The sequence below is a fragment of the Stenella coeruleoalba genome, assembly GCF_951394435.1.
Source record: "Stenella coeruleoalba genome assembly, chromosome: 2".
In the NCBI taxonomy this organism is placed as follows: domain Eukaryota; kingdom Metazoa; phylum Chordata; class Mammalia; order Artiodactyla; family Delphinidae; genus Stenella; species Stenella coeruleoalba.
In genome coordinates this window covers 45,221,379-45,237,321 of record NC_137147.1, presented here as the reverse complement: position 1 = coordinate 45,237,321, position 15,943 = coordinate 45,221,379, and the positions used below count along the sequence as shown (strand labels likewise).

At 40.5% G+C, this 15,943-nt stretch overlaps 1 protein-coding gene across 1 annotated transcript; it reads left to right on the top strand.

The window, feature by feature from the left end:
* The first annotated feature begins 2,966 nt into the window (after window positions 1-2,966).
* Window positions 2,967-15,415, top strand: MAPK1IP1L (mitogen-activated protein kinase 1 interacting protein 1 like). Its single transcript, XM_079912906.1, has 4 exons — window positions 2,967-3,190; window positions 11,437-11,458; window positions 12,153-12,860; window positions 13,857-15,415. Exons 2-4 carry the CDS (start codon window positions 11,441-11,443, stop codon window positions 13,866-13,868), a joined length of 738 nt encoding a protein of 245 aa, XP_079769032.1. The 5' UTR covers window positions 2,967-3,190; window positions 11,437-11,440; the 3' UTR covers window positions 13,869-15,415.
* The last annotated feature ends 528 nt before the right edge of the window (window positions 15,416-15,943 follow it).

Here is a 15,943-nt window from a genome sequence, read left to right as displayed (position 1 = left end):
TTGCATTAAAAGTCTTTTTTGTCACTTTTAGCTATAATCAGAGTCAAATAGGTTATATATTGATTTTGGTAGAGCAAATTTAACAGGAAGTGGACTTAATTATATAATATTCCTGGAGATAACACAAGGGAAACAGTGTTTAAATGTAAAATAGATTGTGTGTTAGGTAATTTAATGCCCAAATGAATAAAAGATTTTAAGTCAAGCAGATTATTGTTTCTACTTTGGAAGAAAATCTTTACAATCTTAGTTTTACATAATCAGTTTTACATCCATTTTTATTTCTAAAGAACAGAAAGCACAAGAGGTTTTCCTTTTTTAATGGTCTACTAGAAATGAGCAACACTACAAGAGTCTGTCTATACTATTCTTAACACATTAGATATTGGAGACAAAATGGAGGTAACTTTTGGAAATGGTTTGGCTTTTAAATAGAAATGTAGACTAAATAGAATAGTAAACTAATGGCTATAACCCAATGGAAAGGAATTTAAGGCACATGACTCCTGTTTCAAATAAAGCCAGTCTTTTTAATTTACTTTTTAATTTTGAATAGATTACTCAATCCTAAATCTTTGTTTACTTTCATTTCCTAGCACATAAAATATAGATAATAATACTTGTCTCTTGACTTCCTGAAGGTTAATTCTTCAGTTAAGAGGTGACCCTTGGAGCATACTTGAAAATAATTTCTGTACAGCTGTTAAGTACTAATGTGATGATAGGTTTTCAACGTATTCCCTTAGTGGACCCTGCAGATTCACATTCACTTCTTTTAGCCTGTAATAGGCTTTCTTGACTTGATTTGACAATAAAGATAATGGTACAATTTGAATTTATGGTTTAGACTCTGCAATTAGATGAACAGTTGCAATTTCCTCCTACCCTTAATAAGGTTTGTGTGAAATTGATGTTTGCCTAAGTTATTTTAAAAGTTGATTACATTTGCAGGAAGTAAAGATAATCACTTTTGCCATGGTTATAATCAAATCTAAGCTTTCAGACTTGAGAGTGTAAAACTCAAGGAGATTTACTTAAAGTATTCTGACTTTGCTAGAATTGGATAAATTCTGTATAAACCAAGTACGCACTCGATATATACTTGAATATACAGAGTTTAAGTAGTAACTTCACAAAGCTATTAGTACTCTTATCAGGCTTATATCCACCCCTTACCCAAAAAGAAATAGAGTGTTCCCATTTTTATTTCTAATCCTGAAGTTGAATGTTTCTTCTTGGATGTGAGTTCAAATAAATTGATCTGAATAAATTTTCGTTTCTTATTAATTAAAACTTCATATATAAAATCCAAAAGCTTTGTAGTTTTAAAAACATTGTACTGTATGTTACCTGGCACATTCAACTTTATATATGAGAAATTTTAAAATCTGTATTACACATTTTCCTTTCAGTTTTTTGTGTCATTTTGGGTCTTCCAGAAACATGTCAAGATGTGATTAAATGTGCAAGAGATTTATTGGAGGGGGATGGACACCTATGAAGAATAAATGAGAATGGGACTTCCCTAGCGGTCCAGTGGTTAAGACTCTGGGCTTACACACACATAAACACACAGACAAAAGAATAAAGGGGAAGAGAGCAGGAGAAGGTGGGGAAATCATACCAAACTGCATGTCTGACATCTGTGAAAGAAACTGAAGGAAGCATTGGGTAGGGTGGGCAATGTAGTTCTAAAAATGCTAGGCGTGGATGTAGTTCCCAACAGGTTACCTGTAGGAGCCCACATGGGACAGGAATGGCCTACCTCTAGAACTCCCGCCATGCTCGGTTATTGACTGGGAACATGGGAAAAGCTGGAGGTTGTTGGTCACTCTAATGCACGTGACCAGGAGTAGAATGAGACACAACGTGGGCACAAATTTTTTTTGACCATAAACTCAGTAATGAAAATTTTGTGTGCAACATTTAAAAATCAGAATTAATGCAAAACAAAAGGCCCTATGATGAGCAAAATATCAAAAACTTAAATATAGCACTGTGTTGCTGACTTACTGTTGCTTCAGGCTTCCTATGGCACTGCTTCACATGCCACAAGGCACTGCTGATTCACTGCCTCCCATTAGGGCAGGGTAGGTAGTTCACACTAGTGGTATTATTTTCCATAGACCACTGCCCCTAACCAAAAACATGTCTTCCCCAGGCTTAGGTATTTGAAATTTCTCTGTTGCTCATTTTTCAGAATGAGAATTATGTGTGCTGTGGAGTAAACCCAAACAAGTCGTTTAAGAAGTTTATATAAAATGTCCACCCACCGATCCACTAACAGCAAATGAAAACAAAGAAGTAAAATGTTGTAAGAATATTGCATAGTTTTAAGTTTTACATTAAAATATATGTATGTTATGTGTGTATATTTTGTACACCACATAATTATGACATCTTCATTAGTAGCTAGCACGTTCCCTGACGGCTGGGGCCACGTGTCAATCCATCATCTTTTGGGCCTGACATAGAGTAGGTAGGTAAAGGTTTATTGAAAACTGAACTGTGGGAGAAGAAATACTGATCAGAAAAAAATCTGCAGAGACATCCGTTCCTTTAGTTAATATCGATTTGTCAAGCCATTTGCAAACGTCTTCCCCTTCCTGTATTGCTTTATAGCTCTCTCCAATTTTGGCCAACGGATCCATGTCCCGGGGTTAGGCTGCATTCTCACCTAGCCAGCTTCGAGGCCTGGCCCTAAAGACCGCAAGCGTAGGGAATCCAGAACCTGCCTTCAACCTTCTCTTCAGGAGACAAGTTAACAATTTCCGCCAGGGTGCCCAGAACGCCACCGGCCACTGGCGTTTCCTCCAGACTGCTCAGAACTCCGGAACATCGGGGCTCTTTCCTCCCGCCCACCGAGAGAAAACAGCCGCCCGGGAGCGAGCGCAAGGAACAGCCGCGCCGCCGGGGCCGGGCGGGCCGCAGTGCCACCCGGGCCCTGTAGGGAGCGCGCGCGGCCGGGCCCGGCCGACCAGAGGAGAGGCGGAGCGCGGGCGGGGGCAGCGCGCTCGAAGCTCTGCGCTTCCTGTTCCGGCGCCAGGAGGAGCCGCGCGCTGCTGGTGCTGCTGCCGCCCCCATCTCCGTCGCCGCTGCTGTCGGTCGGGCTGCGCTCAGTTCTTCAGCGATCAGTTCCCTCGGACCCATCGCCGCTTCTAGACCTTGCTGCGGGTTCGGATCTTGCCGGGTGAGGCTGCCTCGGCGCTGGCGGGGTCGTGGAGGGGAGCAAAGGAGCACGCCCAAGCGGGACGCGGGCGCAGTAACGGAGATGCCTGAGTCGCTTCTTTGGGGGCCGGGGGCTAAGGGTTTCTCCCTGTCGTCTTCCTCCCGGCTGCGGGATGTCGGCCCTCTCGCCCCCCAAGGAGAAGGCGTCGGAGGCGGGTGACGTCGCGCCCGATGGGTTTCTCCGCGCGTGACGTCAGGCCTGGCTGGGGGCGGGGCGGGGAGCGGCCTGGCCCCTCCCCCACCCCTTCCCGGGCAGGCGCGACCCGCTCGGAGGCCGGTTCGCTCCGGTTGATCCCGGACTCCTTTTGTTCGTTTGGCCCTTTAGGGCTGCCGGCCTCCCGCCCCTTGGCCCTGACCCCCTCCCCCACTCAGTAATTTCCAATGAAAGGGAGAGGGAGGCCTAAACAGATTCTTGGTGGAGTCTGTGACGCTAGTTTAAGATTTTTCGCATTGTGACGTTTTGGTCATTATTTTCTAGAGGAGTTGCTAGCAGATACCTTAGATGAATACCCATGACAGAAACGATGAGAAGTGTTGAGTTCTGTAATACTCCCTTTTTGTAGGATTTAGGAGCACTTGGTGGCTTTAGACCGTTTTCTTCTGAAAACCAAGCGTAGTGCTTTTAATAAATGAGGATTCTAATGTTGGAGCATCGAATCGTACTCACCTGACTGAAAAAAAATTTTTTTATAGCATTGCTACTAAAGAAATACTCGTACACGTGGTGGTTGTATGGGCCTCATTACATGGGAAGGTAGCCTTCAGAAATCTTTCAGAAGTTCTTTGTTTAGGAGTGTTCTTTGGGCAGGGAGAACAGACATTTTTCTTGCTACTGGTGTCTTGAACCTCCTATTCAAAATTAGTTTGTTTCAGAAACTTGAGCTGTGTGTACTAGAATGTCCTTTTCCCATCTCCAGGAGGAACGGAGACCCAGAGACAACCCCTTAACCGAAATCCTTGGGACCAGTGTGTTTTGGAATTCAGAAATCTTTGGATTTTATCTTTAGATTTTAGAAAGACAATAAGGTGCAAAGATGAGAGATCACACCAGCAGAGTCGGGGCAGCATCCTCTAATCCAACAGTAATATTTGTTCAGCGAATAGGGGAGAATTAATGGAAATTGTAAAATAGCCTCAGGTCAGGTTTTGCCACCAAGTAAGTTTTATGCCAGACCTGGGAGCATTTCTTTCATTTTTAGAGGTTTCTGAACTGAGAACTGTAGATAAAGGTTTGTGGACCTATCGTAGCAATTTGTAAAAGCTAACATTTGTTGAGTTTTCGCTATGTGCCAGACAGTGACCAAGAGAGTTGTTTATTATGTAAGTCTCACAGCAAATCTATGAAGTGGGTGCTACTCTTGTCTACTTTCACCTCTGGGGTTGGCACAGCTCAGCTTGTTCAGAGCCAGCCAGTGAAGTGCAGTGTTACGTAGTCTGTTATACTATTGGCGTTCACTCTTTTTAACCATAAGCAATATGCCCACACACAGAGGAGGACAAGATAATGTGTCTGTTTTCCGGGCACTTTTATTATAGGCACTTGATTTACCAGTCCCATTTAGTCTCTCCTGTTACTGGTCCGTTCTTTATAGTTGAAGTAACAGGTTCATTCAGGTGAGCTGACTCAGAGACATTCAAACCTTGGTCTAGAGACTCTCTGCTAAGGCTTTCATATTCCTCCATTTTCTACATTCTAACCAATTGGAAGTGCTTACACCAGGGGTCCCCAACCGCGAGGCCACGGACCCGTACGGACCCGCGCGTCCGTGGCCAGTTAGGAACCAGGCCGCACGGCAGGAGGTGAGCTGCGGTGAGCGAGCAAAGCTTCATCTGCCGCTCCCCATCGCTCGCATTACCGCCTGAGCCATCCCCTCCCCCCACCCCCGCTTCCGTGGAAAATTTGCTTTCCGTGAAACCGGCCCCTGGTGCTGAAAAGGTTGGGCACTGCTGGCTTACACTTCCCACAGATCCCTTGTCCCCCTCTCAGCTTTTGCACAAACTTCTCCTTTCCCTAGGGCCTATCGTAGCTCTTCACCTCATTGTTCTCCCAGACTGCAAAGGCACCACTCCTCGGGACTCCTTGTCTGATACTCCTTTCCTTGATTCCTTTAGGAGCTTTTTGAGGTGCTCCCATAGAGCCCTGCGCTTACCCCAGGTAACCTGCTGTTTAAATGGTAGTTCTCCGCCATACTGTGAACGCCTTTAAGCGTTTATTCCACGCAATACTATTCATTTCCCCAAGGCCCAACGCAGTACTGGCACCTATGTTCCAATAAGTATCTGAGTGTAGAAAATACGGCTGACATGAGGTTGTGGGAAAAAAAATTTTTTAATTACATGTTTTTAAGTAATTTAAAATGTTCAAAAACTTGTAGATCCCCAATTTCTTGAGTTGCCCAAATGTAAATTAGAGTGTATCTGATAAACGCCAATACTAAAATTTATCCTATATGCTCATTCAAAATTTATATTTTCAGTACAATATATTACCACTACTGTATCCTCTCTCCATACTAAACAAAACCATGCAAAAATCCTGATTTCCCTTAGTGACTCTTAATAAATGTGTTACTTGTTTATAACTGTAGATTATTAAATATTTTACTTATCTGTGAAGTAGTCGGGAATTATAACTGTTTTGCTGATGGGAAGATGGTCTCTGGTTAAAAAGTTTGCCTTTGTCAAAAGATTCAGATAAAAGGATTGGTGTCCATGTTTCATAACTGTGTAGTCCCATACTGTTTATGACTCCACTACAATTTGATGGCCTGTTGAAATATTCCTTTTCCAATAGTCACTAGTAATTTATGGAGTTCAACTTTTTTTAAACCTCCCCATGATGGAATTACCATTTTTACTCTAAAGGCCATACACTTACAGAAATGTTTTACTTTTCTAGTGCATGTTGAAAGAAATTTTGTACTCTTGTTTTAAAATTGCTCCTCAGAAAATACAATGATTGGGCTTCCCTGGTGGCGCAGTGGTTTAGAATCCACCTGCCAACGCAGGGGACATGGGTTCAAGCCCTGGTCCGGGAAGATCCCACATGCCGCGGAGCAACTAAACCCGTGCGCCACAACTACTGAGCCTGCACTCTAGAGCTCGGGAGCCACAACTACTGAGCCCTCGTGCCACAACTACTAAAGCCCACGCGCCTAGAGCCCATGGTCCGTAGCAGGAGAAGCCACCGCAGTGAGAAGCCCATGCACCGCAATGAAGAGTAGCCACTGCTTGCCACAACTAGAGAAAGCCCACACGCAGCAACAAAGACCCAACACAGCCAAAAATTTAAAAAAATAAAAATACAGTGATTATTCTTCACACATGTACTGCCATAAAGTATTAACAGAAAGTTTTGGAAGTGATAGCTTTAGATTATTCTGAAAAGAAAATTAAAATCTTCCTTGATTTTACACTTTTTTTTCCTAGTTCAAGGTTGCATTGGCCTCATCTTAATTAGCATAATCCATATGTTTGAGAATCGTTTTTTAGAAAATCTAGGGTTTGGAGAATCCCCTGGCTGTCCATTGGTTAGGACTTGGCACTTTCATTGCTGGGATCCCAGGTTCAATCCCTGGTGGGGAAGCTAAGATTCCACAAGCCACGCGGCACGGCCAAAAAAAAGAAATAAGAAAATCTAGGGGTTTTTGTGGTGTTTTTTTTTTTACATTCTGCAACTCTTCTCATATTGGAATAGTGATGTCCAACTCTATTTTTTATTTTTTTATTTTTTATTTTTTTGCGGTACGCGGGCCTCTCACTGTTGTGGCCTCTCTAGCTGCGGAGCACAGGCTTCGGACGCGCAGGCCCAGCGGCCACGGCTCACGGGCCCAGCCGCTCCGCGGCATGTGGGATCCTCCCGGACCGGGGCACGAACCCGCGTCCCCTGCATCGGCAGGCGGACTCCCAACCACTGCGCCAACAGGGAAGCCCCCAACTCTATTTTTTAACCTTTTTATGATGAAAGTATTCTCCAAGTAATAAATTGGAATGTTTCCAATTAATATGAACACTGTTTATTCTAGGCAGGTCACTTTACTATGCAGTTCTGTAGAACAGGAAGTGACTTATTTCTAATCCCTTTGGTCAGGGCTTTATTATTTCCTCTGTCTTCCAGGATTTGATTTTGAATTTAAACTTTTGAAAGCCAGAGTTGTGAATCAGTTTGATATTATTAACTAATGGAATATATTTTAATGTAATGCTATGATTAATTAACTATAGTTTTTCAAAAACTAAGAGGGAGATGAGTAATTCTGAAAACGCAAACTGTAAGACCACGTGAAATTCATTGAGTTGCTTAGTTGGTTAGGTTTTCTGCTCCAGAATTAGTGTGAACTTTGATACAGAACTATTTTCTGTTTCGAAAAGGCTCACCCTGTTTGAAAAGAATGTTAGTCTTAGGTAGACTTTAAACTTGTGCATGGATAAACTTTAGTCCTAAGAATTTACTATTGTGTGATGTGACATTTTAGTATAAAACAAACCTTAACATGGAAATGACTAGGTAATTGTATTTGCTATACATTCATGATGTGTTTTTTAATATTATGAATTAAGAGCAGGGTTATAGCAGTTGCAGCAGTAGGCTTCCTGTTCATTTTCTTTATCATTCCTCATGATAACCAAATCATAAATAATAAAATTGTAAATGCAAGGATGGCTCAATATTAAGCAATATATATGTAACTATATTGTGATTGATGGGACAAAGGAGAAGAACTGCAAGATCAACTCATTAGATGCCAAAAAAAATCATCTGAAGAAATTCAGTGTTGGATTTTTTATTTTTAACTAGCAAAATAGGAATAAATAAGTTTAGCAAAATAGGCATAGATAGAAACTTCCTTACTGTAATTTTTTTTAAATCTCAAAACTAAAAATGAGTCATATATAAACATTAGAAGCATTGCCAGGAGAGTTGAGAAGAAGACTGCTGTGCTCACACTATCTTATTTAATATTTCATTGTTTAAGTCCTCGCTTAGGCCAAAGAGAAAAGAGGTGTAAATACTGCAAAGAGAAGGTAAAATGATTTTTTGCTAATGACATAATCCTTTATCTGCAGATTCCAGAGAGTCAACTGAGAGACTTTCAGGATAAAATAATTCAATAATGTCACTGCTTACAAAAGTAACACACTAAAATTTGAAAGGCTTTCCCATATATGAACAACCAATTAGAAAATATAATGGAAGAACCAATTTACAACCACAAGAAAACGTTTACCATTTAGAAATCTAACTCAAAAAATGTGTAGGAGTCTTGATTTTTAAAAACTGAGTGGGGACTTCCCTGGTGGCGCAGTGGTTGGGAATCCGCCTGCCAATGCAGGGGACATGGGTTCGAGCCCCGGTCCGGGAAAATCCCACATGCCGCGGAGCAACAAAGCCCGTGTGCCACAACTACTGAGCCTGCACTCTAGAGCCCATGAGCCACAACTGCTGAGCCCATGTGCCACAACTACTGAAGCCCGCGTGCCTAGAGCCCGTGCTCCGCAACAAGAGAAGCCACCGCAATAAGAAGCCCATGCACCGCAACGAAGAGTAGCCCCCGCTACCAGCAACTAGAGAAAGCCCGCACGCAGCAATGAAGACCCAACGCAGCCAAAAGTAAAATAAATAAATTTATTTAAAAAAAAATAACTACTGAGTGATAATAAATGACAGTGATGGGAACTAGAAAGACATACCTTGTTCTTGAATGGGAATATTTTATACTTTAAATGTATGAAATGTCCCCTAAATTAATCTGTAAATTTAATGTTTTTTTGTTGTGTTGTTGTGTTTTGTTTGTTTTGTTTTTTTACAAAATGATCTAGAAAAAAATAAGCATGAAAATATTCAGGAAAATCTGAAATAAACAGTAATAGTAGGTCATAAAATTTGTTTAAAATTTAAAGCTGCCCTGATAAGATGAGATGTTATAGTGTGGATCAGTAGGAAAGAATAGAGTTCACAATACCTTTGGGAAATGATGGAGGCTCTATGACTTGGTGGTTAAGAGCCTTGGCTCTGGGGGCTTCCCTGGTGGCGCAGTGGTTAAGAATCCGCCTGCCAATGCAGGGGACAGGGGTTTGAGCCCTGGTCCAGGAAGATCCCACGTGCCACAGAGCAACTAAGCCCAAGCACCACAACTACTGAAGCCCACGCACATAGAGCCCGTGCTCCACAACAAGAGAAGCCACTACAATGAGAAGCCAGTGCACCGCAATGAAGAGTAGCCCCCGCTTGCCGCAACTAGAGAAAAAGCCCGCGCACAGCAACGAAGACCCAATGCAGCCAAAAATACATAAATAAATTTATTTAAAAAAAAAAAAAAGAAGAATCTGCCTGCCAATGCAGGGGACACAGGTTCGAGCCCTGGTCCGGGAAGATCCCACATGCTGCGGAGCAACCAAGCCCATGCACCACAACTACTGAGCCTGCGTGCCTAGAGCCTGTGCTCCACAACGAGAGAAGCCCACACACCGCCAAGAAGAGTAGCCCCTGCTCACCACAGCTAGAGAAAGCCCATGCACAGCAATGAAGACCCAACACAGCCAAAAATAAATAAGTAAAATAAATAAATTTATTTAAAATATATATTTAAAAAACAAAAAAAAGAGCCTTGGCTCTGCAGTCAGACGATACCTGGATTTGAATCTCTTCTCTGCTTGTCACGAGCTCTGACCTTAAACAGGGTAACTTGCTAAGCTTCCTTTTCTCCAGCTGTACACTGGGAGTGGTAATAGAATCTGCATCTATTAAACGAGATTATACACCTAAAGCACTTAGCATGGTGCCTGTTCCATGATATATTTACATATATGTGTGTATGTATGTATATACAGTGTTTGTTGTCAATAGCAACTGTATAATGTGTTAAAGGTAGCTTGTCAAATGGGTTCAAGCCCTGGTCCGGGAAGATCCCACATGCTGTGGAGCAACTAAGCCTGTGCGCCACAACTGCTGAGCCTGCGCTATGGAGCCTGTGCTATGGAGCCTGTGCTCCGCAACAAGAGAAGCTCCCCCTCACCGCAACTAGAGAAAAGCCCATGCACAGCAACGAAGACCCAACGCAGCCAAAAATAAAAATAAATAAATAATAAATAAATTTTTTAAAAAAAGTAGCTTGTCAAGTCTGTTGAAATAAGATAGATTATTCAGTAATTGTTGTTTGAAAGAACAGAAAGATTTTAAACAAGTTAAACCATAGAAGTACTATTAGAGGCATAGGTGAATTTTTTTTTGTCTCATATGACAGACATCTAATTTCCTTAATGTCTTACAACGCATTAAAAAAAAGATGTACTACTAAGTAGTAAAATGATCAAAGTCAAAATAGAGTTCATACTGTGTTATTCTATTGATGTGAAGTCAAGGAACAAGCGAAAACTAAGAAAGTGATTGCTGAGTGGTAAAGGGGAATTGATTGGAATGTGGCATGAGTAAACCTATGGAGTGAAGGAAATGTTCTGTCTTGGATGGTTACAGGGGCATATGCAACTGTCAGAGCTTGTTTACCTGAACACTGATCCGTGCATTTTATTGAAAGTGAATTATACTTCAGTTATAAAAATTGATAAAAGTGGTCCAAGGGCATGAGCATATTCACAGAAAAAGAAGTCTAAATGTGGTATTAAATTTAAATGGTGCTCTACTTTCCACTTAAAGAAATGTAAGTTAAAACAAGATGCCAATTTTTAACCTATTATAATGGAAAATGATTTATAAATTTAATAACATCCAGTGGTGAAGAGGAGTTTTAAAAAGGTAGAGTGTAAATTGGCATGGGCTTTTTGAGATGGATCTTAGATGACTTTACCTGTTGACTATGTATTTCACTTCTGTACTTTTTCCTGGTGATAGACTCGAAAAGATAGGTGTTTAAAGATGTTCACTGTGTCATTGTTTAAAACAATTCAAACTGTGAACAACCTAAACTGCCACCAACTTGAGACTGTAAACTAAATTATGGATCACTTTTATATGATGTGCAGCCAGTAAAAAGGGATGAAGTTTACAGAGGTGTATGAACTATTATGGAAATTTTTCCTATATAAAGAAAATCATTATATAAATGATTAAGATTCCATTTAAGTAAAAATAGTGTATGCATAGTTCCTTAAAGAATATATAAGAAATTAAACACTGGTTTTGAAATATTCCTTCTTTCTTTTTTTTTCTTTTTTTTTTTTTTTTTTTTGTTTGTTTGGTCTTGTTTTTAGGAAAATGTCTGATGAATTTTCGGTAAGTTGATGCATTTACTCTTCATAAGTTTTTTGGCTCTTAGAAAAAAGACATGGTCCTAACTGTGGGCCCTAAGTCTTCCAATGTAAAAGAGATGCATTTTGTGACTCTTGGTTTTTGTTTTTGTTTTTGTTTTTTTAGCATGTGATTTTGATAGATGATTTGCCCTAATTTACTTAGCTATGTTTGAAAATGCATTCTGTCGTATTTATTTCTTTATGAATCCTTAAGTAAAAAATTTTTTAAAGGGTTACTTCTGTTCTCTTTTAACCTGATAGTGTTAATAATAGCCAACATTTATTGAAAATTACATACCAGGCACTGTGTTAAGTGCGTTAAATGAGTTATCTCATTTAGGCCTCAGGTTAACCCTAAACTGTTTTGAAAATGAGGAAACTGAAGCTCAGAGAGGGTATATAACTTGTTTGAGGTAAAGCCAGGATCGAGATCACACTGTGTTAATCAGTTGTATTTAGAAAACTTGAGCTTCTCTGAGGAATTTGCATTGTAAAGCTGCTGTTTGAGGTAACTCCTAAATTTTGTATTAAATGAGTTGTTTTTTAAAAAACTGAACAGCTTGGCTTTTGAAGAATCCCTGACCCTATAGCTTACTATCCTTTATGGGTTTGTAATTATGTTTGGCATTGCTTGTCCCTGAATAAGGTCAGTAAGACACGCCTGTTTTGTATTCCAGTTGGCAGATGCGCTACCTGAACACTCCCCTGCCAAAACCTCTGCTGTGAGCAATACAAAACCCGGCCAACCTCCTCAAGGCTGGCCAGGTTCCAACCCTTGGAATAACCCAAGTGCTCCACCTTCTGTGCCATCTGGACTCCCACCAAGTGCAACACCCTCCACTGTGCCTTTTGGACCAGCACCAACAGGAATGTATCCCTCTGTGCCTCCCACCGGACCACCTCCAGGACCCCCTGCACCCTTTCCTCCTTCTGGACCATCATGCCCCCCACCTGGTGGTCCTTATCCAGCCCCAACTGTGCCAGGCCCTGGCCCCACAGGGCCATATCCGACACCAAATATGCCCTTTCCAGAGCTTCCAAGACCCTATGGTGCGCCCACAGATCCAGCTGCAGCTGGTCCTTTAGGTCCATGGGGATCCATGTCTTCTGGACCTTGGGCACCAGGAATGGGAGGGCAGTATCCTACCCCTAATATGCCATATCCATCTCCAGGGCCATATCCCGCCCCTCCTCCTCCCCAAGCACCAGGGGCTGCACCACCTGTTCCATGGGGCACTGTTCCACCAGGAGCCTGGGGACCACCAGCGCCATATCCTGCCCCTGCAGGATCATATCCCACACCAGGACTCTATCCCAGTCCCAACAATCCTTTTCAAGTGCCTTCAGGACCTTCCGGTGCTCCACCGATGCCCGGTGGCCCCCATGTGAGTGTTTAATTTGTTATTTAACATGCAGTAATAGTCCCATAAGCACAACTGAAAGATTGTCTCCACTTTCGGATGGAAGATTAGAAAGCTTTTAAACCTTTTTTAAAAAGGTGTGTGTATATTAAAAAAGAGTAACTTTCAAACTTCAGGTAAACTTAGGTAAAGCATTTAAAAGGATGAAAACAATATTCCTGGTACTAAAAATAGAAAAATTCCCCAAATATCCCCAAAGACTTTGTAATGTAGTAAGCAGTGTCCTCAACAGCATCCTTGAGGTAAACTCAAAGATGTGTTTCATTGGATTTTTTTTTTTTTTTTAACATTTCTCAGTACTGTTTTATAGCATCACACCAAAGCACAAGTTCACTAAAAGTAATCTCTGCCAGTCTGGCTAGATATAGAGGTAGATTTTTAGAGAATCCAGGGCAGTGAATGTGTAACATTGCCCATCTTTCACGCAACTGTCCATAGTGTTTCTCAGCCAACGTTTTGTTAGATCCTTAACAGTACTGATCTCAAGATTATACCAATCTCTGCATTGCCAATTATATGTAATGCTGTGTGCTTTACTGTCAGCCAGGCTGGAGTAGGGTTGACATCTTAGTTGAGGACCCTTTCTTGGGCGTATGACCAAATAGAAAAGCACCCTGTTTCCCTATGAACTGAGCCAAGTCAGATGCTCCATAGGGGCGAAAAAATCTATTTATTCTTAACAAAGTACTAATCAGATCTCCAGCCAGATTAATCAAACATCCACCTCAATTGTAAAGGAGAAATACCTTAATAAAGTGCCCCTAAAACTTCTTTTCATTAGTGTAACTTTTTGCTCTCTATATATTGTCTTAAAAAATTATTTTTGTAAATTGTATGCCAGAATAAGATGATTAGCTGTTTGGCTTTATTAAGCAATAAGTTTATTTTAAGCCACAGCAAGGAGTTAATCAACTCCATTTACAAAATCTAGAAGTTTACTTTTTCTTTTTTCTATTGCAGTCTTACCATTAAGTTAACAATGGATGAAGAGATGACGCTTTGCTTTTTGAAGTACATATATATATATGCACTTGAATGCATATATAAAAATTGCTGTTTCACTATTCTTAGAGGGCATTCATGAAAGAACAACTCTTGCACCTCTCAGAAGATATCTGCCTCTTGTGCTTGGATGTATAGTACATCTGATGGAAACAATCAGATAAAAATGTAAAAGTAAATCATTCAAATGTGATTTTTATTCGGTTTTTATGGAAAGTTAAAGTAATTAAGTATATTGAATAGCTCTTTGATACAATTTGTTTAAAACAAATTTTCGATTTGTTTAAATTATGAAACTAAATACTTATCACTTTTTCCCCTAAATAAACACACTTTGAAAACAATCACATTGTCATAATTTAAACAAATGATGCCTCTCAACATCTTGAGCTGCTCTATCTATAGGATAAATAAACCTGGTCCTTCTGAGGTTATCTTTTGGATATACATTTTAAAACTTGGTAATTATTGTCAGATGTTGAGTTCATTTTTATCCTTGAGCTTTTAGTAAAAACTTCATTTTGAGTTCCACCTGATTTATTTTTAGCCATATGGGTCATACAGCTCTAAAATCTGCCCTTTATGGAAACTGTTTTCTTTTTAATGCAGGCTAACATGTATATGTAAATTATATTCTTAGAGAATTGGTGATCTCTTTGTACTTGTAGAATAGATTATGATGTGTCCATATTACTTCGGAAAGAGCTCAAGGACGGAAATATTTCTCTCCTTTGTCTTGAACCTCAAACTAGAAGAGACCCTAGGAACTGCTTCATAGTAACAAGTAATTTGCAGTCCTACAAAACACTCTTCTACAGGAGTCTTCCTGTAGTCCCCTCCCCCTCGGTTCTTTAGAAGGAGCACTTCCCTTCATTCCATCCTGATGCAGAAAACTGGCACACTCTAGGGGTCTATCACAAACACAGAAGTTATGTTTAGAGAACCTTAGTCATACAGACATGACTGTTCTCTTTGTACAAGCGTGATCGAAACACATTACGTCTTTCAGAGTCTGGTTAAGCTATGTCATCGTCTCTTGCATAGTTTTCCTGGATCTGTTTGTAACGTGCTTATGGCTGACAGTTCAGTTCTGTATTTGTTGACAGGTAAGACAGGTAAATAGGTAGAAGAATGAGTGCCATCCTCAAAAATTATTCTCTAGCTGTGACACTGAGGATAATCATAAAGTGTAGATCTCTGCAATTGAGTTTAAAGCAGTGTGACTGTGTTACTTAAAAATAAGTGGTGTTTGTAACCTCCAGAATAGCTTTTTGGCACCTTATCTTTAAATCCGATTTTTAGATTTGGGATAGAACTGACCATGTTATTTGTCAAATTTTGAATGTATTCATTAGGTTCCTAAAATGTATTGTGACTTTCTTGACCAGTATATGAGAGATTTATGCTGGAGCTCTTACCTTTGCTTAGAAATAAAATATTTAGTAGTTTATTTCTCTTACAGTTAAAATGTCAAGAATGCCAAATGCTGCCAATTTAATGGTTTGATAGCTACCTCCTTTTAAGAAAGCAAGATTGTCACCTTTGAGAGGAACATTCAGTCTTTAGGCCTCCCTTAAGTAGATGATAGATTCAGGCTTTCAGAATTGAAACTAATCTGTTTAGATATTTTCAGACTGGGGAATGTTAGACAGCCCTTTCATAGTGGCACAGTCTTTCTTTCACTTCTTTGCAGGGACAAGTGGCAGCTATCTGCAACACTCTTGGAATCTGTTGTAGCCTTCAGTTTATAAGGCAGTAGCCTTAGAAGGTGTCATAGCTTAACTTATCAATCAATATCATAATGTCAGCTAACTCTGGAGGGATGAAAGGCAAAGTGAGATGGCAGCAAAGATATCTCTCCTTTTGGTTATTTTGGTTGTCCTACCTTGGAATAAGTTGACAACTCTGGCTTTAGATAAAATATTTAACACTAGAGAGGATAACGTTTGACTACAAGAAGAATAGGTAGCAAGTTTGGGAATCTCTTATTGTGGAGACCATTTACTATCAGAGAAAATCTTATGCTAAAGGATTTAAAGGGCCAT